The 25,502-nt window shown below is 37.9% G+C and overlaps 1 protein-coding gene and 1 long non-coding RNA gene across 8 annotated transcripts in view; one reads left to right on the forward strand and one right to left on the reverse strand.

Annotated features, from left to right (window-relative positions):
• LOC141567832 (uncharacterized) overlaps nt 1-2,295 on the reverse strand; it is a 24,271-nt gene extending 21,976 nt beyond the window's left edge. The window contains exon 1 of the long non-coding RNA XR_012490694.1: nt 2,157-2,295. This is a non-coding gene — a long non-coding RNA (uncharacterized LOC141567832). The remainder of the gene's footprint in view (nt 1-2,156) is intronic.
• On the forward strand, nt 2,177-24,280 carry ZHX1 (zinc fingers and homeoboxes 1). 7 transcript variants are annotated; one of them, XM_074316473.1, is made up of 5 exons: nt 2,189-2,537; nt 8,902-9,018; nt 15,106-15,170; nt 16,661-19,503; nt 22,671-24,280. In XM_074316473.1, exon 4 carries the CDS (start codon nt 16,882-16,884, stop codon nt 19,498-19,500), a length of 2,619 nt encoding a protein of 872 aa, XP_074172574.1. In that variant the 5' UTR covers nt 2,189-2,537; nt 8,902-9,018; nt 15,106-15,170; nt 16,661-16,881; the 3' UTR covers nt 19,501-19,503; nt 22,671-24,280. The 7 variants fall into 7 exon arrangements, with proteins under 7 accessions (XP_019574259.2, XP_074172574.1, XP_019574700.2 ...); XM_019719141.2 differs by having other exon boundaries at nt 2,189-2,450; XM_074316474.1 differs by lacking the exon at nt 2,189-2,537 and adding an exon at nt 2,544-2,673.
• Nucleotides 24,281-25,502: the final 1,222 nt, after the last annotated feature.

Genomic DNA, 25,502 nt, shown 5'->3' on the forward strand with positions numbered 1-25,502 from the left:
TACTTCTGGAGCCACACAGCTGTTGAAATCAGTCATATTTACAATTTTTACAAATGAGTTTATTTTAATAAAAACAAGTTACTCTGTGAGCATGGTCTCTAAACAGATTTATGTGGGCTGGCACAATCTGCTATGCTAAACATATATTCATATTGCTTAGGTCTGCAACCAGTTTTTATGAGTGGTAACAGTCTTGCTTTGTACAAGGATTCCAAATAATTGGCAGCAATTCAGCTAAGGACACTGTTCTCAGCACTGTGCTATTAAAATTGTTTTCCTGGACAGAATTGCCCTGTGGGCATGGCCCTAAATTAGGAGGACTGTAGGCTGCTGGCATTGGGCAGTGACTCAGGCAGACAGCTTATGGAGAGAAGGAGGTGACTATATAAACTGGTGCTAAAGAAGAAAAAGGAGGGGGGAGAAAAGAAAGGAAGAAAAAAAGCAAGGGAAGGAGAAAGAAAGGAAGAGGGAGAGGGAAGGAGGATGAGGGAGAGAGAGGGAAGGGAGAGAGACAGAGATGTGATTTATATTCATCCGTCCATACCCTTAAAGTGGTCTCTTTATGTATCTCTCCTTGAGCTCACCTTACACCTTACTTGATGTTTTTATGTTCATGTTTTTTGCTTGGTTGCTAGACTGTAATCTCCTTGAAGACAAAACTATTGCCTGACTCAGCTTTGCATCTCCCCCATTGCCTGGCATACGTTGGGGCTCAAAAACCTTGTTAAATGCATGAACAAAAGATTGAATTTCTGTATCTGAAGCATTTCCTTTCCTCAGAGATAAATACGAGAAGGCTACAGGGGGCACAGTACTGCCCCCTAGGGGGCGTATTGAAATTTTGTGGCGGCAGTTTGTGTCCTGTAGTTCTCATATTGGTGCCCAGTATTTATTTACATAGTGAAAAACATTTTATAATTTTTGCTGACATTAGTATAGCATTTTGAAGTACAGTATAAACTTTCTCTTTTTTCACCTTTATATTATTAGAATATTGGTTTCTTGAAATTATTTGCGTAGTTTACATTAGCTATGAATTTAATTCCAAGAGAGTAAAATGATGTTAGATTTTTGTTGTAAATACAGGGCGTTGAGTATGGCAGAACTGAGAACCTCTGTTTATGAAATCATTATGCTTTGCTTGCTTCTGCTTCCACCTAGTATTCTGAGATGAAACATACAAATGAAAAGAAGCTGTGCATTGATTTCAACAACCAGGCTTTCACTTTAATCAACTGCGTATTTTAGGATTAATGCAGTTCAGTGGAGCACTACTGTCAAAGCACAGAGGGTCCACGACTGGGGTAGGGGAGGGGGATGAACACCAAGTCACCAGAGTTCTCACGTCCTGGTCCGTGAATCTGTGTACAGTAGCTTGAAGGGTGAGTCGTTTCTCTTTGCTTTGGTTTATACTTTTCTTCATTTTAAAAATGATGTGGGAGTTGAGGGAAGAGAGGTGGGGAGGGACGATGATGACATCCAGTTTTCCCCAAAGCCTAGGCCCTCAGATGGCCCCCTCTGCGGGGATGGTTCACACTGAAGCTGTCCGGATTCGAGGACCACGGCTTGCAAAGAAAGCCCTCCAGAAGAGTGACTCCTGTGGGGGAAAGGTGGGCTTTCCGGGAGCAGAGGGAGCAGAGGGTGGGACCGTTTTGCACAGAGGTTCGAAGTGAGGTTGAATGAACTTTTGGTGTCAGGGGGCAGAGCTGCCACTAGTGGTGGAGTAAGGACTAGAGGCAAGAGGCGGGGTGACGGTTGACAGGTCGTGAGATTTGGGGCTAGAATCGAGACGGCCCTCAGGAAGGCGGGGCTTCTATTGACAGAGGGCGGGGCTTCCGTTGAAACGGGGCGGGGTTTGGACAGAACTGCCACCTGGAGATGGGGCTTACGATGAGAAGGGGCAGTTCTCAAGACCCGGCGGTGACAATAAGAAGGCGGAGCGCTCCATGGGCGGGGCCACACTGACAGAAGGCGGAGCTGCCTTCAGGATAGACCTGAGTGAAGACTAGGCTTCTGTTGGTAGAGGGCGGAGCTATCGCCCGCAAGGGGCGGGACCGCTCCGAGACTTGGAGAAGGCGGGGCTTCTGTTGATGGGGCGGGGCCTCCGTATACAGAGGCGGGGCTTCTGTTGACAGCGGGGCGGGGCAGCTCCTTACCTCCCGCGGTGCTCCAGTTCAGGGGATAGAGGCCCCGGTCGAACCCCACCGGAGCAGCAGGGTCCGGGAGTGGAGAATCCGGCGCGCAGCGGGGTGGGGGCGCGCAGAGGGCGCGCGCGCGGGCGGGCCCCGCCTCGGCCGGCACTTCTAGCTCCACACCCGCAGCCGGCCGCTGGGGCGCGCGCCTCGCCTCGCCCCCCACCCCCGACCCCGACCCTCCAGGTTCCACGGGGCCCGCTGAGCTCGGAGGCCGTGTGCTGGCCCGCCGAGCGGTTCCGGGTGTAAGGTTCACAGGTCAGAGTTGACTCCCTGAAAAGTGCAGCCGCTTTGAAATGCAAGATGGCGGCGGCGGGGCGCTGAGAGGCGCGGCGGCCCCTGCAGGTAGCCGGCTCGGCGACGAGTCGGCCGGGGTTCACCGGGGCTGCGGGTGGGAACCGGAAGCTCAGAGCCCTCGGCCGGCACGGCGGCCGGGGAGAGCGAGTGGCGCGCGGACCCGACGGAGGAGAGCGGCCCCAGGGTAGAGACCCCGGGGGGACTGAGCGTGCTCCCGGCTGCGCGTGGCGGGGCGGACCCGGCGCTGGGCGTCCGAAGGGGAGGGACCGGGCCTGCCTGGGCCGGGCATCGCCGCCGGCCGCGGACCCTGAGCTTCCTGCGCATTTGCGGGGTCTCTGCGGCCGGGGAAGGAGCTGGGGAGTGGGCTCTGTAGGGGAAATCTCAGCCTCCCCCTGCCTACGGGAGGACTGAGCAACTTGGGGTTGCTCAGGGGAGTGAAGACTGGGTCTCCCGCGGGGAGGACGCCGCAGGGATGGAGGACCCCAGTAACGTTGAGGGTCCTCAGGGACATCGGGAGCCCTGCTCTGCTGGGGGGCGTGTGGCCTGGTGAGGACTCAGTCTCCCTGAAAGTAAGGAGAGATTCTCTTGCTGGAGCTGAGCGCACTGGCGTTTGGGTGGGAGCCCTGGGAAACCATTCGGGGAAAGCTGTACCCAACTCTGGGGCCAGACCGTGCCCCCGCTTTGGGGCAAGACTCCGAGTTGAGTCCTTAAGCACTGTATTGCGGTTTGAGGAAGCCCTGGGACTTAGGGTGAAGTTAATTGCAGAGAATGGAATTGTTATCGGTCCCTTTCAGGAGGGAAACAAGGAGGCTGACCAGGGACTGCTCCAAGCTTAGGGCCTAAAGGAAACAATCGCCTCATCCTTGCGGGGAATGAAGGGCTGGGAAGGAGACAGGAGAGGGAACTGGTTTATTGGCAGGAAAGAAGAGCCCCGAGGGATGCCCTGTCCCCGTGTATTTCCACCAAAGTTCTTGGTACAAGAGACTTGAAATTCTTTGTTTCATGCGTGTCCCCCACCTCCCCCCTCTTTGGATAACAGTAAGGAAAAAGCAAAACCCCAGAGAAAGAACGGGTACCCCTTAATATCCGTAGCTGAGGTTGGTGAAGGATGAAGCGCTGGCAAGGATTCCATGAGAGACTCGGGTAGGAGTATTAGGAAGCGGGAAAGGGGATGGATAGAGGAGGGAGATAGGGAAGAGATTGGTCAGAGCGGGAATTCACAGAGGTGCCCTGTCATCTCTCGCCCCAGCTCTAAAGAAAAACAGGAGAAGAGGCTAATCTTGGCGGGGTGGGGTGGGGTGGGGGGCGATGACGTAAGCAAAGGCTAATTGATCGAGAAATCGTAAGGTGAGTAGGTTGGGATGCCATGTAACTTGAAAGGAGGTGAAGAGGATGGCAGCAGAAAAGGGAAAATCCCAGGACTGGGAAACAGAGTGGTTCACAGTTAGGGAGGAAGCAGCAGCTTTCCCCCAGGAATGGTGACGGCCTGGCGTGTATGTGTGTAGGTACCTACACAAAGGCACCTTTAGATTTGTTGGTCTTGGTCATTGCTTCTCAGTCTTTGTCTGAAAGCTTTAAATTAACTTGTGTTATGTGGTGCTACGTGAATGATCTTAGCTTTTGAAAAATTATCCTGGAGACGTTTGGTTTTATGCCAACAGTGAGGATGAACAGAAGTTGGTTCTAACAGGGATACTGGCCTTAGTATATCCATAGATTTTTTTTGAAATTTCTGAAGTAGCAGTTTGGACTCTTGATTTTAAGCAAAAGAAATGTTGAGTTCTGCCAAAGACAATAATGCGGCAACAGGATGTATAAAATGAGAAAGGGCTGTCATGAATATTTTTCCTCTCACTTTTTCTCTCCTTACTCGAAGCATTTTAGGGCTAAGCTGACTAATTTTATGCAAGATAAAATGTAAATTCTTGGGTCCTTTCAACACAGAAATGATAGCATTTCAAGTATCAATGAATCTTTTTGTAAAAGAACCTCTTCAAATGGTTTATTTAGTAATCAGGATGAAAATGAGAAAAAAAAGAATTAAGACTTGGGTAACTGATGACAGCTATGATTCATGCAGATTTCTTGAACCATTCTACTACTTTTAAGAGAGCTTTAACATCTTCAATAGAAATTTTTTAAAAAACACATTTCAAGTATAAACTAGTTTCGAGCTGCACATTTGGAACATTATTTTACATGTGTGCTGTTCTTTGGTTTCCCCAAAGTGCATGTAGTTTTAGTTTTATATTCAATTCTGAACAGATTAGGCTGGGTGATCCAGAGTGGTATTGATGCCAGATGGTTTGAAAATATGCTAAGGCTGAAAACATAAATGTGCCTGTGCTGGGAACGCTCATTAGTAGGTGTCTTTCCCTTATAGCAAGTTGATTATTTCCTTGAATTTGGAGGACAGCTCATGAATGATGTAGCAATTATTTTTTACCTTTAATGATACTCATATTTCAATAAATGCGAATTAAGTTTTATAATTATTTTATTAATGAACTTAATAGAATAGGTGAGGAGTAAATTAGGATACAAATATCAGTAGGTTTATGTGTAAACATAGAAACACATACCTCTTCCCAACTCTTAGTTTAACTAAGTTATTTTTCGTAACTTTTGTGTAGTAATTTTTTACAATTCCCAGTATCTTCATCTTAGCTTTCCTATGATATTCTGCATTTATTTTGGAAATTTCCTCCCCTTTGTATTATATTTCACATTAAGACTGAAAGTTGATGTTATGATGTATTATACATTTTCTTTCTTGTAATGTTAGTTGGGCACAATAATGTGATATTTGGGACTAGTTTGCTTTAAATTATAGCTTTGTACTTAAACGGAAGTACTCTTAAAATTGTTACAATGATTACAAATGTAGCTGAGGAAATCATACTTTTATGTACATTGTGGCATTGTGGATTTGTGCTCAAAAGACTTTACTTATTTGAACATTAACAGTGTTGAAAGCTCAGTGCCTAAGCTGGTTTCCAATCATACATCATTTCAATAAATTCAGGGAAGTGTTTCGAAATATCTATTGCACTATTTATGGTAATAGCCAGTATAACACATTCACTTTTACATCTAAGTTTTTTCTAAATTAAAATCCTTTAAATCATCTTATATCATTTCAAAAGTAATTTAAATTACATTTCTTTGAAGGGAAAACACTGTGATACCAGTCTTTGAATAATAGCCAATGTTTCCATAATATTACTGATATACTTTATTATATCCTTTGATATATTTGTAGCTGTGACTAACCAGATTTGCATGACTGAAGCTGCTGATTTAGATGATTAATCAGGATATATACATATTTGAGTTTACATTTTGGATATCTGTATTTTACACAGTTAATTTTTAAAGTAAATATTTATGTTTGTTTTTTTGTTTTTTAATGTAGTTGCCAGGTTTTGGTCTTAAAGAATAGTTAATCTTTGTAGTTTGTATCATCAATATCCCCTAAGGTATTTAAGAGGTATAAAGATGGTCTTATATACATTGGCCTAAACAACTATGATGATATACTTTGGAAAAGAAGTATATGTGAGCAGGTTAAGAATGACATTTATTCAAGGGAGTCAAAATTGAGTAACTCATTTTTTATGCAGGATTTTTGTTTTGTTTTTAGATTTAGATTTTTAAAAAATCATCTTATCAAAGCTTATCTAAGAAAATTGAAACATTAAAGTGGTAGGCATATCCTATGCATATTTATAATTTTAAATAACAACTTTGTCCTTAAATTTTAGTGATTTTTATAGTTCTCATAGGATTTCTGACTCCCTTTTTCCCCTTCCTAAAAGTCTTTCTCTTTTTCGATTGTTGTGAAGAATGAAAGAAGATAGAAAGACTGATGTTTCTAAGTATTTCACTCACAATTGTGTTTTTCTTCTATGTGAGTCTGTTTCCTTTTACCTTCTATTACTGTCAAAAAGAAGTTTGTTAAAACTTTGCTGGGCATGGACTGTACTTGGGAGTGGGGGGTATGGTGAGAAGAGAACAACTTCTCTCCATTATTATGACAAGTTATTTATATCAGAGGTTTTTTAGTTCTATGATCCACCCCTTAAAATGTGTCATAGATAAATGATTCATCTTGAAGCTCAGGTCAGAGAAAGTATGTGTATTTTGGGGTAGGGGGTGTAAATTGTGATTGATTAATGTCTACCTGTTAAAGCCAACGTGTTCTACCATTGCTTAATACTAAGGGTGCCAAAACAATGTACACAAGTGGACACTTTGGTCAACGTTGCTCAAGTGGTAGTTCACTGTCATCAGAAGTGTCTGGACGCCGACGGTAACCACTTGGAGGACCTCTTCTAATTGCAGAAATCAAACATGACTTGTATTCATTTTTTCTTAGTGGTATATATTGCGTATTACAATTTTAATACAGTTTTCCTTAAAATGTGTACACATTTTTTGGCACCCTCTGTATATATGCTCCAGGGTATGAAATGGAAAATAAAATTGATTATTGCCTGAACTTTTAAAATATTTTATATTGTTTCAATATTTAGCAAATTTTAAACAAAGACTTCATTTGTTGTATAGCTTAAAGTTGATACCTTAAATGAAAGTCAGTAAAATCCAGCTGTGGACTTAGTAAGTGCTAGGAAATATTCCAAACACTTTACATGTGTTATTTCTTTCAATCCTCGCAGCAACCCTATTAAACAGGTACTATCATTAGCCCCATTTTACAGCTGGGGGGGCTATAGCACAGATAGGCTAAGTCACTTGTCTGGGGTCACACAGCTAGTAAATGACAGAGCTGGAATTTGAAGTCTAGTTCCAGACTTCCATGCAGTCTAGTTCCAGAGCCCAAGCTCTTCATCTTTATTTACAATCCATCTTCTGCCAAAACAACACATTTGTTTTATTATAGAATCTAAATGGTTAAGATGACTTCTGTAATTTTTGCAATTCACTTTAATCCTAAATTTTAAAAAGATACTGTGAATGAGAGAGAAGTGTTCTAAATTACTCCTGATAATACCAGTATCAGGAACTGAAATAACATCAGGCAAGTATGCGTTTCATCCAGAAGTTGAGGAGCTCATTTGTTGCTCATCTAGTTGCCTCGTGCCTTTGCATGTCTTAGTGGCTCTTCTCAGGAGACTCCTATTTAGGTAAAACGTCTTGCAATTACTGTGCAATTTCAGAATGGATTCCAATAGGTTACGAATTTCCTGTAATATTAATAATTCATTTTGGAAAATAATCTCCCCTCCTTGGCAGCTGTTTGTTGTCTTCTCTTCTAGTCCACATCCTGTAGATGGGTGGCTAGGGGGTGGCGGAACAAGGAGATACCAGGAAATGAAATTGTAGAATCCCAGGCCGAAAACATAACAGGATGCTCCACTGCGCCTACAGAAAATGCTCTTTTGCTTTTCGTGAAAGTAGTGTAACAATTCAGCCCAAGCTTTAGTTTAACCTAGAAGCATTTTACTAAAGGATTGGTGCATTTTACATTATTTCTTTACTTAAGAGGGCTCTTTGTAAACTTGTATGTAGTAATAACAGGAATCAAAGGATTCGGTTTTTGGGGGAAATGACCTTCCTTAATATTCATTCACTCTGGTGTACAGAGTTTCAGGGTTTAAAGAACAACAACAAAAATGACTCAACCCTTCAAAAAAATCCCATTATTTACTGTTATTTAATAAGAGAAACAATTAGTTCTTATTAAATTCTTCTGATTGGTTTAACTGAGTAATATACCACATTTTTGGACACAAATCTGAGTTTTCAGAGAATGCTTGTCAGTTTGATTGTATAATTTAATGTTTCCAAGTGCACTGATTGAAAAGCCATTTGGTAGTACCATAGCTTTCTTGCAAAAACGAAAATAGTTACACACCAGTCATTGTATTAGATATGATGTGTTCAGGGGTAGAATACCGCTAGTTTAGTTAAGTAGTATTGACTTGTTGCCAGCATTAATAATCCACTCCATTCCAATTAATACATAGTAAATTAGGATACAAATATCAGTAGGTTTATGTGTAAACATAGAAACACCTCTTCCCAACTCTTAGTTTAACTAAGTTATCTTTCGTAACTTTTGTGTAGTAATTTTTTACAATTCCCAATATCTTCATCTTAGCTTTCCTATGATATTCTGCATATATTCACATTTTGAACATTTTTATTGAAAATAGTGTAATAGTGATTTGGTCGTTTTACATAATATAAATAGAATTTTTTAAAGTGTAGTTTTCAATTTTTGTGTTTCTTACTAATACTGGGTTTGGCATTTAGATGATTCTTTTAAAGTTGTTTTCCAAATGACATTTATTTTTAAAAAGCCAAAGCATAAACTTTGAAGTTTCCTGACTAAGACTGAATCATATCTAGAATAAAGTGCTATTCCTTTTTTTTTTTTTTTTAATAGGAGATGGCAGATAGGTACTTGAGACCTGTTGGCAATGATGGCCTGAGCTAAACACCTCCTAATTTGAAGGAACACCCTTCAGTATCAAAGGACAGAATGCTGAGAAAGCTATGGCAGGTATGTGTGTGTTGTTCTGCTAAGGTAAAACTCAGATACTGAATGTGCTCACTTTAGATCTCATGATACTATATTTAGCTACAGTTTTAAAACCTTTTGTTTGAAAAGCAGCGGATATATTCCTAACACTTTTTAAAGAAATGTACTTTCAAACTTTAAAAATATAGGAGTATTGGCTGCTTTAATGTCAAAGGAAACACCATCACACTTCATAGTAAATCCATGAGGTATATTTATAATTGATTTTTCACTGGATACTTGCTGAAATCCTTTATGTGTCAGGTACTATATACCAGGTACTATGGTAACAGTGGTAAACCAGACAAATGAAGGTCACGACACGGAGACCTTTAGTGTAGGGAAACTGATCGAGCAATCCTACTCTTCTTTTGCCTATATCCAGAAAAATGCTTCAATAACAATTCCTGAAAATATATTTTCAATATATAGTCTACTAATAGTAATTCATTATAATTATAAAATTAGGGTGTTAATAATAAAATACTTTGATTTAGGTTAAGCATAGCATTATTTAAATATCTGAATATATTTTTATGTAATTGCTTTTATATTTTATTTACCTGATATCTATTGGCTTTTAAAAGAAGCATTAGATTACATCCTATAGTGTTTGAAATATTTATACTTTAGTCCAATTGTTATTTTCGATGATTCCAGAAAGTAGTCAGCAAGATTACATAACAATTAATATGGTGATTCACTTTTTTAAAAAAAAATTTTCCTTACAACTTGACATTACCAGTCTAATTACTATTATCTTTCAAAGTATTTAACATTTTTAAAAAATGAGTATATCCTGAGTAAAATAGGTAATAATTACTTCATTTTATAAAGAGGGAAGATGAATGGTTTTTCAGCCTCTCAGTGATAATCTCACTTGGAATCAAGAATAGCTTTCTTGCATTAAACTGTGAAAGACTTATCACAGCTCCTTGAGAAAAGTCGGGGAAAACTATTTTCAGCAGAAAATTACTTTTGGATCATAAAAACTTTAATAACAAATAGTAGTGCTAGTCTCTGTATCACTCAATGTGTTACATACCTACTGACATATGCCAGCAGAAGGTAGAAAACCAGGATGTTAGTGTCCTAGAGACCTTTCAAAGACATTTCACTCCTCAAATCTGGGGGCAGCGCTTGCCAGGAGAAATCTGTCCAACTTGGATTCTTCTTTTAATCTTCAGCAGTATTAAGGTCAGCTTTCTCAGGTGGAAAAAAACAGGAGAGAGGATAGAGTTTCTAAACCTTTAAGCCTTAATTAGCATTAACAAAGGGATCTTCTGAAATTAGATTATCTTTGGCCAGAGTTTCCTAGATGCTGTCACTTGCATCACGTTCATTCCTGTCTGTAATCACCTTAATACTTGAAGTTTGTTTTGAGACCACTTGGGCAATTTTCTGGAGATTTATCTCTCAGGTAATGATCCTAGGTTACAGTCATTTTTAAAAATATTTGTCGTGGGTACAAATTTGGGTTGTCAAATTTCTCATTTAACTTTTTTCAAGAACTTGACTGTTGTTTTGAAATATTTTCACATTTTAGCTTTGAAAAATGTCTCAAGTGTGTAAAGGCCAAAATGATTTTGTTTGTTTTTTAATTTAAAAAGTACCCTCTTGGGCATCTTTGTTTATTTGTTTTACATAGTGGATATCCTTTGTTTTAATTTGATCCTTTGTTCCTACTACTATTTCGGGCAGTCTGTGATTTTGGTGGATTTGTAACTTTTAGTTTGAATACAAACATGTAAAAATAAATATTTTCAGCTGGCTAAACAGAACTCTGACTCAGAGAGGGAGAAGTGAAACTAAACAAAATACAGAGTGCAAAGAATTCTCAGTATATCTATGAATACATATTCCGAAGGATTCTCAGTTCATATTTTAGCTACCCAAAGAACAGTTTTATTTAGTTGGTTCTAGGTCAACGCTAACATGATCCGTAAAAATTATCGTTATCTTCTAAACGCTCTTATTTGACCCAGAATTGGTGTAAAAAACAAAGTTTGTTTTATTCACATAAAATCTTACCAAAATAACACACTTTTGTGGCTAGCTAGGCCAATACACTCCTATGTGTTAATCATTTAATTTGAAATATAAGACAGCCAAAAAAATAGAGGCTTGTAAATTCAGTGTAGTTATGGCTCTGCTTAACTATAAAACTTTTTGGACCTTTTTTCCCCCCCTAGCAGTAAGCATAGAAATTGAAACAATCTACTAACTTTTTATAGTGCATTACATTGAGAACTTTATTTTAATCGCTTTAAAAATGTTATACCATTAAAATATAGTTCTCTCATGGAACAGAGAAATAATAATTTTAAGTTCAAATTTGCATTTGCGATCCTTTCAAGAACTATGCCCTTTTCTCCTGAATTTCATTGCAGGACTAATCTTGGGATGAATTTGTCTCTCTTGTTTCATTCTTATGTACTCTACAAATCTAGATATACACTGTTCATACATAAAGCTGATTTGTTACAACAGAATTATAGATGTTGGTCAATATTTATTGAGCGCTGTATTTTAAGAAGTAGAATGTTTTCTATTCAAGGATATTTTAATATTCTAATGATTAAGGTAATTTTATTAGTAAGGATTTTACCACTGAAAGTAATCTACCGTAAAGCAAGCACAGTTCTTTATAGCTCCTCTATAAATGAGTGTTTAATGAAGTAAAGTGTACATTATAATACACAACACAGATATATTTTAAAGATTTTTTTTTTTTCCCCAGCAGATCTTACTGGGGCCTTAATAGGCACTGTGTTGGGCCCTGGGGAAAGCTAAACAGACGTTCTTTCTGACCATGTAAGAAGAACTGCTATTAAAACTGCCCCCAATTTTTATACTGTGATGAAATAAATTTTGCTTTCATTAAATGCTTTTCTGGACAGAAAGTTTGTGGTAATTATTTTGATGAGTTAAGAATCATGAATTCATTGAGATGCAACCTACCGTGAAGGAGAAGAGTCAGCATGCAGATAGAACCATGGAAATTGGCTTGGTCTAGATCTACACCATGGAGATTATGGAGGCTCTTGAGTGTTCTTAGAACCAGTCTGACTTCTGAGACCTTGGAGCAGCAGCTCCAAAAACGTCTCTGCACCACTCCTGAATGCTATGCATTCTCAGGGATTCCTGCTCCCTCTGAGAAAACCTTTATGTAGCACCTGTTCTTATCTTAACAACAGAAAGTAAACTTTGTTTCCAGCTTGAGACAAATGACCACAGAAATATTTTAGTCTATTTGCAATCTTAAGGCCTTGAAACTATTGTTTGTTGTATTTTATACTAAAGCAATGTTATAACAATATTAAAGAAAACTTGTAAATACCCTACAAAAATTTCACTCATCTCATGTGAAAAATTCATTTTTTTATATTCTCATCTAGTCTTTGTCCACATGCATACATATTCTCCCATAATTACTTTGTTTTTATAATTAATATTCAAATTCTGTTTTGATTTTTAAAAATTCAACAGTAAGTGGATATTTTGCATATTCCTAATTACTCTTTTAATATAAAAATTATCATTTTAATAGCGGTATAACAGTTGATTTGGTCAGTTATTTTTTTTAAACAAATTTCTTTACTGAAAGGTTAACTGAATTACAGTGCTGATGCATTTAGAGCATATTTTTTTCTTTACTGGCAGACTTCACTTTAATTTTAATTGCAAAGCCACTTCGCTACTCAGTTGTGCAATTGAACTCTAACCTACCCTTTTATAGGTAAATAGTGCAAGGTTCCCCAGATTGATTTTGAGCTTTGTTTCTAGCTGACTTTCAAATAGAGGACAAGATGTGTGTCAGCTAACAGTGATTTCTGTATGGCAGTTTTCCTGTGCCAGCCCCACTGCACTCTATTGACAAAGGAGATGAATTGGAACCACACCACAGCAATTCTTACTCTGTATTTTTACCCTTTCTGCTTTTTCATTCAATTTGTGTCTTGTCAGCTGATTAAGTTCCTTGAGAGAGAAAATAGTATAAATAATATTTCTTCATCTCCCAAAAGAATTTTACAGGGACTGGACAATACCATCAATTAATTACTTACTGTGTATCAGAGTGTATGAAGCATTTTAATTGGATCACCCTTTAAGGTAGATACCACTGTTCTTAATTTCTCCAGGACAGTCTTCTTTTCTAGAAGCCCCTGCAATGTGCTCATGTAGTTCCCGGTAACTTCCTCTCATTGCATTGATCATAGTATTCTAAGTAATTGCTTACTGCCTGTTTTCCTTGCTCAACTGCTAGTACCTGACAGACTAGGGAGACTTTGTCTTGGTCACTGCTGTGTCTCTAGTGCCTAAAACAGTGCCTGGCATGTGGTTGACATTCAACGAATAGTTGTTGAATGAAATTGTTGAATTGTAGAATCTTGGTTTTATAGGTGCAAAAACTGAAGTTGACATCGAGAAACTTTTCCAATCATCTAACTACCAACTGCCAGAGGAGACTCCAAAACCTGTAGTTTTGCACTATATTTGGGTCTGGGTTTCTTCTTCCATAAAAACAGGGTGATTGTACTGAGGTCCTTGCTTCCCTTCAAATTAGGATTATAAGAATGCCGAGGATGTCTTTGTTAGCGCTTTGGTCTACTTGTAGGCTATGTACTATATATTAGAGTAGAATTGAGCCATTGGACCGAATCTTGAGGCTCTTTGGGGGAATTCTCAGTATCCCTTTCGAAATATGTTAAATAATATACTGACTCTGGTTTTGTTAGCAAAATGTGAGCAACAGTTTTACGAGTAAAGAGGAAAGAGTCTATATAGTTGGGTATAGAAGTAACCTGAGGTTGAGGCAATCACATTTTTAGGCTTTTACATTACTGAAGATAATTTTTTGAAAAGCCTCTCTTTTAAGGAGCTTATTTAAATTTAATTATATTGCCAAGACCAATGCTTTCAGCAGAAAAAGCACAATTGCGTATCTGCGTCATTAGATTGCAATATAACATATGAATGTTTTGTAATTTTCATGACTTTAGCAAAAAATATTTAAGCTTTTAAATTTTGTTTATATCTGCTTAAATTCTTATGAACTGACCAATTCTGAGTTAGTGAGATATAAGGAAGAGGAATAAAATTAATAACTTGGTAGCACATTCTTACTTTTATGCTAGATAAGATTAGCCCAAGAGCTAGAGAGCCAGGATAATAAAGAGCTCTTAGCTCCTCAAGTGGCTCTCGTCTATCTCCTGGCTTCTCTGTCCTACCCCTGGGTGCCCCGGCCTGCCTTCTGTAGTGACACAACCTGAAAGGACACATTAAATTCACTTTAGACTAGTTTTCAAGATTTCATGGCTCCGCAGTGGCAAGCTGAGAAGGGTTTTTGATGAAACTGATATTTTGTCTTGAAAGCGTTTACATTTTTAAGGCAAAGGCTTTCAAACATATCTCGGATCCCATCGGAGGTGGAAGTAGGGATTGTGGGATCCATGGGATGGGATCAGGAAGTCATTCGGCCTCTTTACTTCTCCAACCAGACAGGTATTTTATCTGTTTTGCAGCGGGGCTTCTCATAGATTTTTGTTAGAAGAAAAGGCTCCCCGACTTACAATAAAAAGTTTGAAAACCACCACTTTCAAGAAAAGTAGTTTCAGGAAAGAACCCTCTATCTTTGACTTTTCGCTACTAGTATACTCATATTAAATAGAACCTGAGATTCTAGGAGAATAACAGTCACAAAATAGCTTAGTCCCCTGTCTTTCAGCAGTTCTCCTTCACTGTCAAAGATGTGGGTTCTGCTCATTGGTACTCCAATTACTTATAGCTGTTTGAGGAATTCCCTGTTTCTAATGACAAAAAATTATCAAACAGCTACTTATATGCTAATCCTTAAACAAAACAGTAGTGTCCCTGTTGAATTGAATTAGAGAAATGGCATTAGCTTATTAGTTTATAACATTTAAACAGTTTTCAATGTCAGATTTCTTTATATTCCCTTAGAAATCAAAGACATTTTATAGAAGAAAAAAATAACCCATCTTTGAGAGTGGGGTTTGGACTATTAACACACTTATTACTAAGCTGATGGTCTTTATTTTATAATAGGGGAAATCAGGAAACAAGGGGCATTTAGTCCAGCTTTCCATCTGTTGCTTGGAGCCATCAAATGGGTATGTAGTATGTATTTGAATAATCCCAGTGAGGGGGGATCTTACCACCTTCAAAGGCAGGGCATTCTCCTTTTATTGAGAATCAATGTATCTTCTCATAGACACCTGGTTTTGCTTTATAATCTTTGAAGTGAACTTTTTCTCCTTAGTTCAGCTACGACAAGGATTATGCTAGTAAATGAGTAGTTCTAATTTGTGGTAGAGAATAAGTGAGACCACTTAGTAATTGTACTTCATTTTACATCAACTTTAACTGATTTAGCATCAAAATTTTAAGTATTTTACTTATAAAATTATTAAAATGTATTTGTATGAATATAATGCACTTTTTCTTGATGATTCAAGGTCATTCTTATGAATTTCAGCTACGGTTCCCTATGGTGATGCCCTTAGGGCATGTTGAGTTTTGTAGGACTGTTTTCCTGTATGTTCTAGTCCAAGTTAATAAACATTTAGTGAGTCCCTACTTCCAGGCTTCTTGTATGCAAAGGGAATAGAGAAATGAATGAGAAGTCAACCAAGAGCTCAGCTAGGAGAGCGTTTGGTTAAAGATATAAAGGTCCTTGGTCCGATCCAGAGTTTCGGGAGCTTTGCTATATATCTCAGAACGCTATTACTTAAAAAAAGAAGAGGAAAAAGAATGAAACACACCTGCAATGAGGAGACCTGGGGTTTGGATAAGTTATGGGACAGGAATGTAACTGTACTACAATACATTCCAGTCAATACTAGACTAGAAAATAAACCGGGGAGGAGGCCAGGCCAAGTTAAAGGGAGAAGGTGACCTGTAAGGCAGACAGAGAGGTCATCACACCAAGTGCTCAAACACGTGCCCTGGCCTAAGAAATGGCATGCATTGCGTGTCTCATTCCTGCTGTGGTTAAAGCATAAGGAAATAGGAGTCAGGAGAGAGGTGGTAGGAAGTGGAAGTCAGGGCTGGGCTGTGAAGGGAGCTACCGTATGTGTGGCTGTAGGAGACCGGACGTGATTCCTTCAGTCAGCATTGGTGCCTCATCATGCACTTTAAGTCAGGAGACTGATGTGATCAGATGTGTTTTGTAAATTCTGGTAGCATTATAGAAAATGATTCAGAATAATGTTTCCAAAACGTGGCTCATTCTTATTCCATCTTTCCTGTTTTTGCCATACTTGGGCATGCTTTTGGGATGAAAACATAGACTAGTAGGAAGAAGCGGGCATAACTGATGGACTGAATTTCTTATACGCTTGATGGCCATAGCCTCTAAGTATCCATAACTGCTTTTTATAGTTTTAAAGTTCCTCCCTTGTTAACAGATTATCATTTCAATACTGATAACAGTGTGCTTTCCAAAGCAGACTCTTTCCCTCACTTCCCTTCCAACGTAGAACTGACTGAGAAAGCCAAATAAACTGAGCCATCCAACAACTGCATATAAGTGAAATATAACTGTAATTGGTTTAAAAGACCATAATCATTTAAAAACATTTTTAAATTTATTTTAATGTAGGTGACTGGAGTTGTGCTTCAAAACCTTCAGCAGTTCAACAGTATTTTATCTGCCAACAATAAGCTCTTTACTTGATTGCACCATGAAAAAGCTGCTAATGAGACTCGTGGAGCACAAAAATGAACTTGAACCAAAAGCCATTGTTTTCAAATGAGGAACACTGACCGGTTTGAAGCCTCAATGCTCTTCAGTCACCACTGAGCGTTCCCCATAAGATCAGAATGGCCAGCAGGCGGAAATCAACAATACCCTGCATGGTCCTTGCCAGCGAACAGGTTGCAGACCTCGAGGTGATATCAGATTTGGATGAAGGGCCTCCGGTCCTTACGCCTGTAGAAAACCCCAGAGCAGAGAGCATCTCAAGTGATGAAGAAGTTCATGAATCTGTGGACTCTGACAATCAGCAAAGTAAGAAAGTTGAAGGTGGCTATGAATGTAAATACTGTACTTTTCAAACCCCAGACCTAAATATGTTTACTTTTCATGTGGATTCGGAACATCCCAATGTAGTGCTAAATTCCTCCTATGTGTGTGTTGAATGCAATTTTCTTACCAAAAGGTATGATGCACTTTCCGAGCATAATCTGAAATACCACCCAGGAGAAGAGAATTTTAAGTTGACTATGGTGAAACGAAATAACCAGACAATCTTTGAACAAACCATAAACGATCTGACTTTTGATGGTAGTTTTGTGAAAGAGGAGAATTCAGAACCAGCTGAATCTACTGAAGCTTCTTCTTCGGGAATATCTATCAGTAAAACTCCTATCATGAAAATGATGAAAACTAAAGTGGAGAACAAACGGATTACAGTTCACCATAACTCAGCTGAGGATGTTCCTGAAGAGAAAGAGAATGAAATCAAACCAGACCGTGAAGAAACTGTGGAAAGTCCAAGTTCTTCAGCTTCTGAATCTCATACCAGTACTTCCATTGTCAACAGAATACATCCAAATACCACCAGCACAGTGGTGACCCCGGCAGCCGTTATCCCTGGCTTAGCACAGGTGATAACTGCTGTGTCAGCTCAGCAGAATTCCAATTTGATTCCCAAAGTCTTAATCCCCGTTAATAGCATTCCGACCTACAATGCTGCATTGGACAACAACCCCCTTTTGCTAAACACCTACAACAAATTTCCTTACCCAACGATGTCAGAAATTACTGTTCTTTCTGCCCAAGCAAAATATACAGAGGAACAGATCAAGATATGGTTTTCTGCCCAACGTCTAAAACATGGTGTGAGCTGGACTCCCGAGGAAGTAGAGGAGGCAAGAAGAAAGCAATTCAACGGAACAGTACACACTGTACCTCAGACCATAACTGTTATTCCCACACACATTTCCACAGGCAGTAATGGCTTACCATCCATTTTACAGACATGCCAAATAGTCGGTCAGCCGGGCCTGGTCCTTACCCAAGTAGCTGGGACAAACACCTTGCCGGTAACAGCACCTATAGCCTTGACAGTGGCAGGGGTGGCAGGTCAAAGCAGTGTACAGAAAAGTCAGGCACCTGCTGCCCAGCCGACTGCAGAAACGAAACCAGCCACACCAGCAGTTCCAGCTCCCCAGCTTGTCAAACATGAAACCGCACTGGCAAACCCTGATTCATTTGGCATTCGGGCAAAAAAGACTAAAGAGCAACTGGCAGAATTAAAAGTTAGCTACCTTAAAAATCAGTTTCCCCATGATTCAGAGATTATCAGACTGATGAAAACCACAGGCCTGACAAAAGGAGAGATTAAAAAATGGTTTAGTGACACGAGGTACAACCAGAGAAATTCAAAGAGTAACCAGTGCTTACACCTCAACGATGCCTCCACCACGATTATTATAGACTCCAGTGATGAAACCACGGAATGCCCAACTACCATTACTTCACAGCATAAACAATCCTGGAATCCCTTTCCCGACTTTACTCCCCAAAAGTTTAAAGAGAAGACAGCAGAGCAGCTTCGGGCCCTTCAGGCAAGTTTTCTCAACAGCTCTGTACTTACTGATGAAGAATTAAATAGGCTAAGAGCGCAAACCAAACTTACCAGAAGGGAAATTGATGCTTGGTTTACAGAGAGGAAGAAATCAAAAGCTTTAAAGGAAGAGAAAATGGAAATCAATGAAAGTAATGCAAGTAGTTCCAAAGAAGAAGCTGGAGAAACTTCTCCCGGAGATGAGTCTGCTGCTCCTAAGACAGGGAGTACAGGAAAGATATGTAAAAAAACACCCGAGCAGTTGCATATGCTCAAAAGCGCATTTGTCCGAACACAGTGGCCGTCGCCGGAAGAGTATGACAAACTGGCCAAAGAAAGTGGGCTTGCTAGAACAGACATAGTTAGTTGGTTTGGTGACACCCGTTATGCTTGGAAAAACGGAAACTTAAAATGGTACTACTACTATCAAAGCGCCAACTCGAGTGGTATGAATGGTCTGTCGTCCCTTAGGAGAAGAGGGAGGGGGAGACCCAAAGGCCGGGGCCGGGGAAGGCCGCGCGGGCGGCCGAGAGGAGGCAGAAGGATGAACAACTGGGACAGGGGGCCGTCACTCATAAAATTTAAAACTGGAACTGCGATACTTAAGGATTATTACCTGAAGCACAAGTTTCTTAACGAGCAAGACCTTGATGAACTTGTTAACAAATCACATATGGGCTATGAGCAGGTCAGAGAGTGGTTTGCAGAAAGACAGCGAAGATCCGAGTTAGGTATAGAATTATTTGAGGAAAACGAGGAGGAAGATGAAGTTATTGATGATCAGGAAGAGGATGAAGAAGAAACAGATGACAGTGACACTTGGGAACCCCCACGACATGTGAAGCGGAAGCTTTCTAAATCAGATGACTGAAATGTAAGTTTTTAATTTGAGCGTATATTCATCAACTACATACATTTAGAACAGTCACCTGTATCTCTCATCTTCATTTTTGATAGCTTTTTTTTTTCTAAAATAGTCTCTCTTTTACCTAATAAGAGGACTAGGTGCCAAGAAATACATGATTATCATGTGTCGTCTGATTACTATGATTGTTATGTTTATTATGTAGAGTGTAATGTTGCTTATTTTTTATATGAAATGATTTACACTTTGTTTTAAGGGAAAGTTACCCATGCTCTAAGAAGGGAGACTGGTGGGCAGGGGGGAATTCACAAATACTAAAGATAACTAAAATGTATTTTTTGCAACCCTCCTTCACTAAAGCTTCATTTTTTGCCTATTTAAGGAAAGAATTCATAAACGAAATCTAAAAAGAAGGGGAAAAGTATACCGAAGGAAAGACTTGCCACAGGGGTGAGGATTGCTCAGTTTTAGGAAACTAGGTGAAAATGGGTATTATTTTTATTCATTGTATTACCCCCAAAACTATTAGATTTTAAATTAAGAGTTTAAAATGTTTTATGTATTAAAATTATTAGTATTTTTCTATTAAAAGCCAAAGGTCTGTTTTAGGCTATAGTATATAAATATGTTTGCTTAGGTGGCATCTGTTTTTGAAAACTGGGATATAAATTATTTCTGTCTTAGAGATCAAAGGGTAAAGAACAGATTTAATATTAAACTGCCTTAAATGCCTTTTCATCTTTTGATATAAAACCTGCTACCAGCAGAAACACTGTCTTTGGTTAAAAATACTTTCTGTAGTCATACAAATGCAAGGAAGTATGCTTTAAATTTGATAGGTTTGGCATATTCCTTAAGTCTTCATTCTTTTATAGATTGGATTAATCAATATTTCACTATAGTTGCAAATCAGAAATCTGATTTGGACTTCAATTCTTAATATTTTGGAAATTCAGTAGCATGGTTTTATTCTTTACTGTCGGTTTTGGAGTATTCCAGGATAAAACTATACTTTTTTTGAAAACAGTGCAGTTGTCATGAAATGTTTGTATATGTCTATCTGTAGCATCTTGTTATCAGAAATCACTGCAATGTCGTCAGACTGTAGGGGAGGAAACGAGGTAGAGACCTTTATTATCATCTGAACATATTTACTTATTTCCTTAGCTTTTTGCATCCCTGCTCTGTCCTCTCCTTTGATGCTCTCTTCTTCTGCAGTATTTCCTTAATTCCCCCACATCTTCCTCCCTGGTTTTGTTTATTTTGTTATAAGTTATTTATAGAGAACTTAATATGTACCAGACTATTCTTATTGCTTAGGAATCCTTTTCCAGGTTTTCTTTCAATTAACTTTTTTTTTCAGGCAGAAAAACAGATGAAACTAAAAATGCACCTACTTTCAAATAAATCTCATTCAAGGTTATAGAGCCTAATGTATCATTGTAAGTCACTAGAAGTTAAACAGTTTGTACAACTTTATCCTGACGCATATCCCTCCATTTCCTAGTGTCACAAATCTTCAGGACAGGGTTTCTTCTGACCCAGATGCATAACATATTTTTAACAGGCATTTTTTTTTTTTTTATTGCTAAACACAAGAATGTGCACTCAGCCAAGATTAAATCAACAATTTTTTTTGCCACAATGAATTGTTGTTGTTGTAACTTCTGCAGTGATTGTGTAGGGAACTGCAGTCTTCTAAAAATAATGTGAAGTTTCTTGTACAGTTTAATTTGACCTTACTTTAAGTTTGTGTGGGTAATTCTTACGTTATATATTAATATTCTAATGGATACTACGGTCAGAAAATGGTCAGAAAATTCATATAAAGCCACAGTTTTCAAAACATTGTATCATATATTATACATGGACTTTTGTGATATATATACAGGCTTGCCTTGCTTTTAAAATATACGAAAGTCTAAAATTATAAAACACATTAATTAGCAAGTTATCATTGACTTAACAAAATATTTCTTCATTTTACAAAATGATTCACCATAAGTTTCCTCAAAATAGTTACTTTTTCATTTAAATATGGTTTAACTTACAAAAAGAGTAACCAAAATCTTTCCAAAATTGTTATTGCAAAAAGTGAGATACGGTAGTCCACCCTTATCCTCGGGGATACATTCCAAGACCCCCCCAGTGGATGCTTGAAACTGCAGATAGTACCAAACCCTATATATACTATGTTTTTTCTTATACAAACATGCTTACGATAAAATTTAATTTGTAAGTTAGGCATAGGAAGAGATTAACAGCAACAGCTAATAATAAAGTAGAACAATTATGACAATATGCGGTAATAAAAGTTATGTGAATGTGATGTCTTCCTCTCTCTCTCATAACCAGTCTGATAATCCAGAAGGCTACTAAGTGACAAATAGGCAGGTAGTAGGTACAGCATGGATTCTCTGGACAGAGGGATGATTCACATCCTAGCTGGGATGTAGCAGGAGGCGCAAGATGTCATCATGCTGCTCAGAATGGCATACAATTTAAAACTTAGGAATTATTTCTGGGATTGTCCATTTAATATTTTTGGACTGTGGTTGACCATAGCTAACTAAAATTAGAGAAAGTGAAACCGCAGATAAGGGCGGGGGGGACTACTGTACATATATATCTTTTGCACAAGTCAGCCTTGTACAGTGAGTCTTCACTTAACATTGCCAGTTTAGGTTCTGCAACTTTAAGTGAAATGATGTATAAGGAAACCGATTTTACCACTGGCTAATTGATATAAACAGTAGCTAAGTTCCTACACTATCTCATCAATGTTAAAACGATGTTGAAGAAATCAATGTAAATTCGAGGACCTGCTGTATATAAATCAAAAAAAATATGAGCCTTTAGATTTCATAGTTTGTTTATTACAAATACAGACAATGAAATGCATACTTCCTACTACTAATTTCTTAATAAATTGTTACATATAGGTGAAAATGTCTATAAACATCTGGTATATGCAGAACATATACGTAGGCATTGCATACAAATCTAGTGTGTTATGTAAGATGTGGCAAGTGATTTCAGCATTACTGAGTGAATAGAGGGTGTGTTTTCATTGCTAATTCATATCACTTTTGATTCTAAAAGTAGTAAGCACTGAAATACGATTTTCTTTAAAATTTTAGTTTTTCAGTATTTTTTTTTTTTTTTTTTTTTTGCAGCTGCCTAAAAACATTGGAGGAGAATCAATTCTTCAACTCAAGATTTCTGATTTACTGTGAATGGGCTCAATCTTTGATGACACTGAAAATGTTTAGGGGCATACACATTCTCAAAAAATAGGATCCCATGCCCAAAAGGAATGGAACTCAATGTTGTGCCAAAGTTAAACTACTGCAGTTGGTGGAAGTCCTGCAATGTAAATAGAATACTAATTAAAAAACAACTTGTAAAAATTCAAATTTTAATACAGTACATTTTTATTCTGATACAATGGAGACATTCTGATTCTTAGACTTTCGGAGGGGGTTTAATGACCACTAGAGCTTGTCCTCATATTTTGTCCAGCTTAATACTGTATGTCTAGTAAGATGGGCCTTACTGTCGGTATTCTTTGATATGTGATTAAGATTCTAGCTTTGAGTGACCAAACATCTTCCAGAGTAAAAATTGTTAGAAACAGGAAAAAAGAAACACCTGATTTACTTCTGTCTTATTTGTCAGGTCCTGTACGAAGATTAAAAGTTGTGCAAGGGCTTATACATTTTCAGTGTAAGGGAAAAAATAGCCTATTGACACATTGGAAGAATAAGATTTTGTGGTATCACCTGCCCTTGATCATTGGATCTTTCATTAAATACATTTATGGATACCACTATTACTACTTGTAATGCTTTTGTTACTTTTTTTCATTAGAAGCTGAATTTAGTTTTTATTAAACTGAAGATAATATACTGAAGAAGGAAAAGAAACTGGATTAGGAATTTGGATAGGGTGAAACTCTGAAATACTGTACCAAAAATGTGAAAAAGAACTATGTAGTAAATATATACTTAGTGTTTTCTTACAATCATATGGAAATCAGAAATGTTGTACAGGTGTCAGATCAGAATTTTCAAGAATTATCTTTCGGTGAAATTTTACTTTGTGTAATAATTTCAGTGAATAGAGAAGAAATTCTGAACTGATCATAATGAGTTAAAAGTTAGCTTTTTCACTTACGAATTGTGGGAGTGTTAACTGTTAACTCTTGCCATATCAGGAGACCGAAAGTTCATACTAACTTATAAACTTTATAAAGACTGGTGCTGTTCATTCATGTTGAGAAGGACCCTTTCTTTTGTGACTGTAGGACCATTTTTCAAAATGTGCTTTCTTCCTAGAAGAAATGTTCAGTTCCATTAGCTTTGGATTTTTAAATGTCTTTTTTTTTTTCTTTTCTGAATGACCAGATGTAGTGGGCTTGGCCAGTTTATCTAATTTAATGAAAAATAAATATTAAGCTCTTGTTTTTATCTAAATGTTCGTCGGCTAATGAAAATGTTATGAAAAAGCCTTGAATATGCATGCTGCTTTTCCTTTTCATAAACTTTTTATTTTTTAACTATAGCTTTATTAGTAATTCCAAAATGCTGGAATTTAGCTGATTTCTTCACTCAGACAGCTGGCGTTATGGGTGGCTTTTTCATACTACTGTTAACTTTTTTTAAAAGAGGCAATGTAAAGACTATAACAATTTAATGCACTAAACTGTTCTTTCTTTTACATGTTTAAAAACTTCTTAAAGCACTCTGTATTATAATGATTAAATTGCTCCCTTTTTTAAACCATTGCTAATGTGGTCTGAGTTTTGTTTGGCAATAATTTTCATGTTTTCAAAATTTGAAATGTCAAGTATTGGACAAGTATGAAGCCGTTGAATATATATTGTTTCCCTTTTAATGTGTTAACTTTGAATAGCTGTAAATAACTATTAGTAATGTCCCCCCCCCATCTCTTTTATAGACTTGGCACTTAATTCTGATCTCATATGTGCTAGCTTTTAAATATATTTATTTGACAGAGCAAAAGAACGCTCTCCTAGTTGATTGTGTCCTGAATACGAAATAAAAGTTAGCAGTGATTAGTAGTTTTCAGTGATTTCTTTCCCCCTTATTTTATTAACTGTTTTTTAATGTGGTAAAATATACATAACAAAATTTACCATTACATCTGTTTTTAAGTCAGTTCAATGACCTTAATTCACAATGTTGGGCAACCATCATCATTATTTCCAAAACTTTTTCATCATTCCAAACAGAAACTCTGTAACAGTTATGCAATAACTCTCCATGTCCCCTCCCCCCAGCCCCTGGTAACCTTTACTCTACTTTCTGTTTCTATGAATTTGCCTATTTTTGATAACTTAAATAAGTGGAATCGTATAATACCTGTCCTTTTGTAGCTGGCTTTTTTCATTTAGCATAATGTTTTTTAAGGTTCAATCATGGAGCATATATCAGAACTTCATATGTCTGAGTAATATTTGTGTGTGTGTGTGTGTGTGTGTGTGTGTAAGTGTGTGTCTATGTGTGTACCACATTTTGTTTATTTATCTGTGGATGGATGAACACGGGTTATTTCTACCTTTTGGCTAGAAAAATGCTGCAATGAATGTGGCATACAATTATCTGAGTTCCTATTTTCAGTTCTTTTGGGTCTATATCTAGGAGTAGAATTGCTGAGTCATGATAATTCTATGTTTAACTTTTTGAAGAACCATCAAACTATTTTCCACAGTCTATGAGTAGTATATGGTTGTTGACCATTTGTATTCTTCTTTGGAGAAATGTCTATTCAAGTCCTTTAGCAAGTTTTTAAGTGGGTTGCCTTTCTTTGGTCCAGTTTTAGGAGTTCTTTGTATATTCTGGATATTATACCTTTATCAGATACATGATTTACAAATACAGTCAATTCTCATTATTCACGGATTTTGTATATGCAAATTTGACTGCTCACTAAAATTTGTAAGTCCAAAATCAGTATTCACGGCCCTATCATGCTCATTCACACAC

The sequence above is a fragment of the Rhinolophus sinicus genome, linkage group LG12 (assembly GCF_036562045.2).
Source record: "Rhinolophus sinicus isolate RSC01 linkage group LG12, ASM3656204v1, whole genome shotgun sequence".
Taxonomy (NCBI): Eukaryota; Metazoa; Chordata; class Mammalia; order Chiroptera; family Rhinolophidae; genus Rhinolophus; species Rhinolophus sinicus.

What these genes read in the sequence shown, in the direction of transcription:
- ZHX1 (XM_019718700.2), top strand. Translation starts at nt 16,882, where the DNA reads ATGGCCAGCAGGCGGAAATCAACAATACCCTGCATGGTCCTTGCCAGC.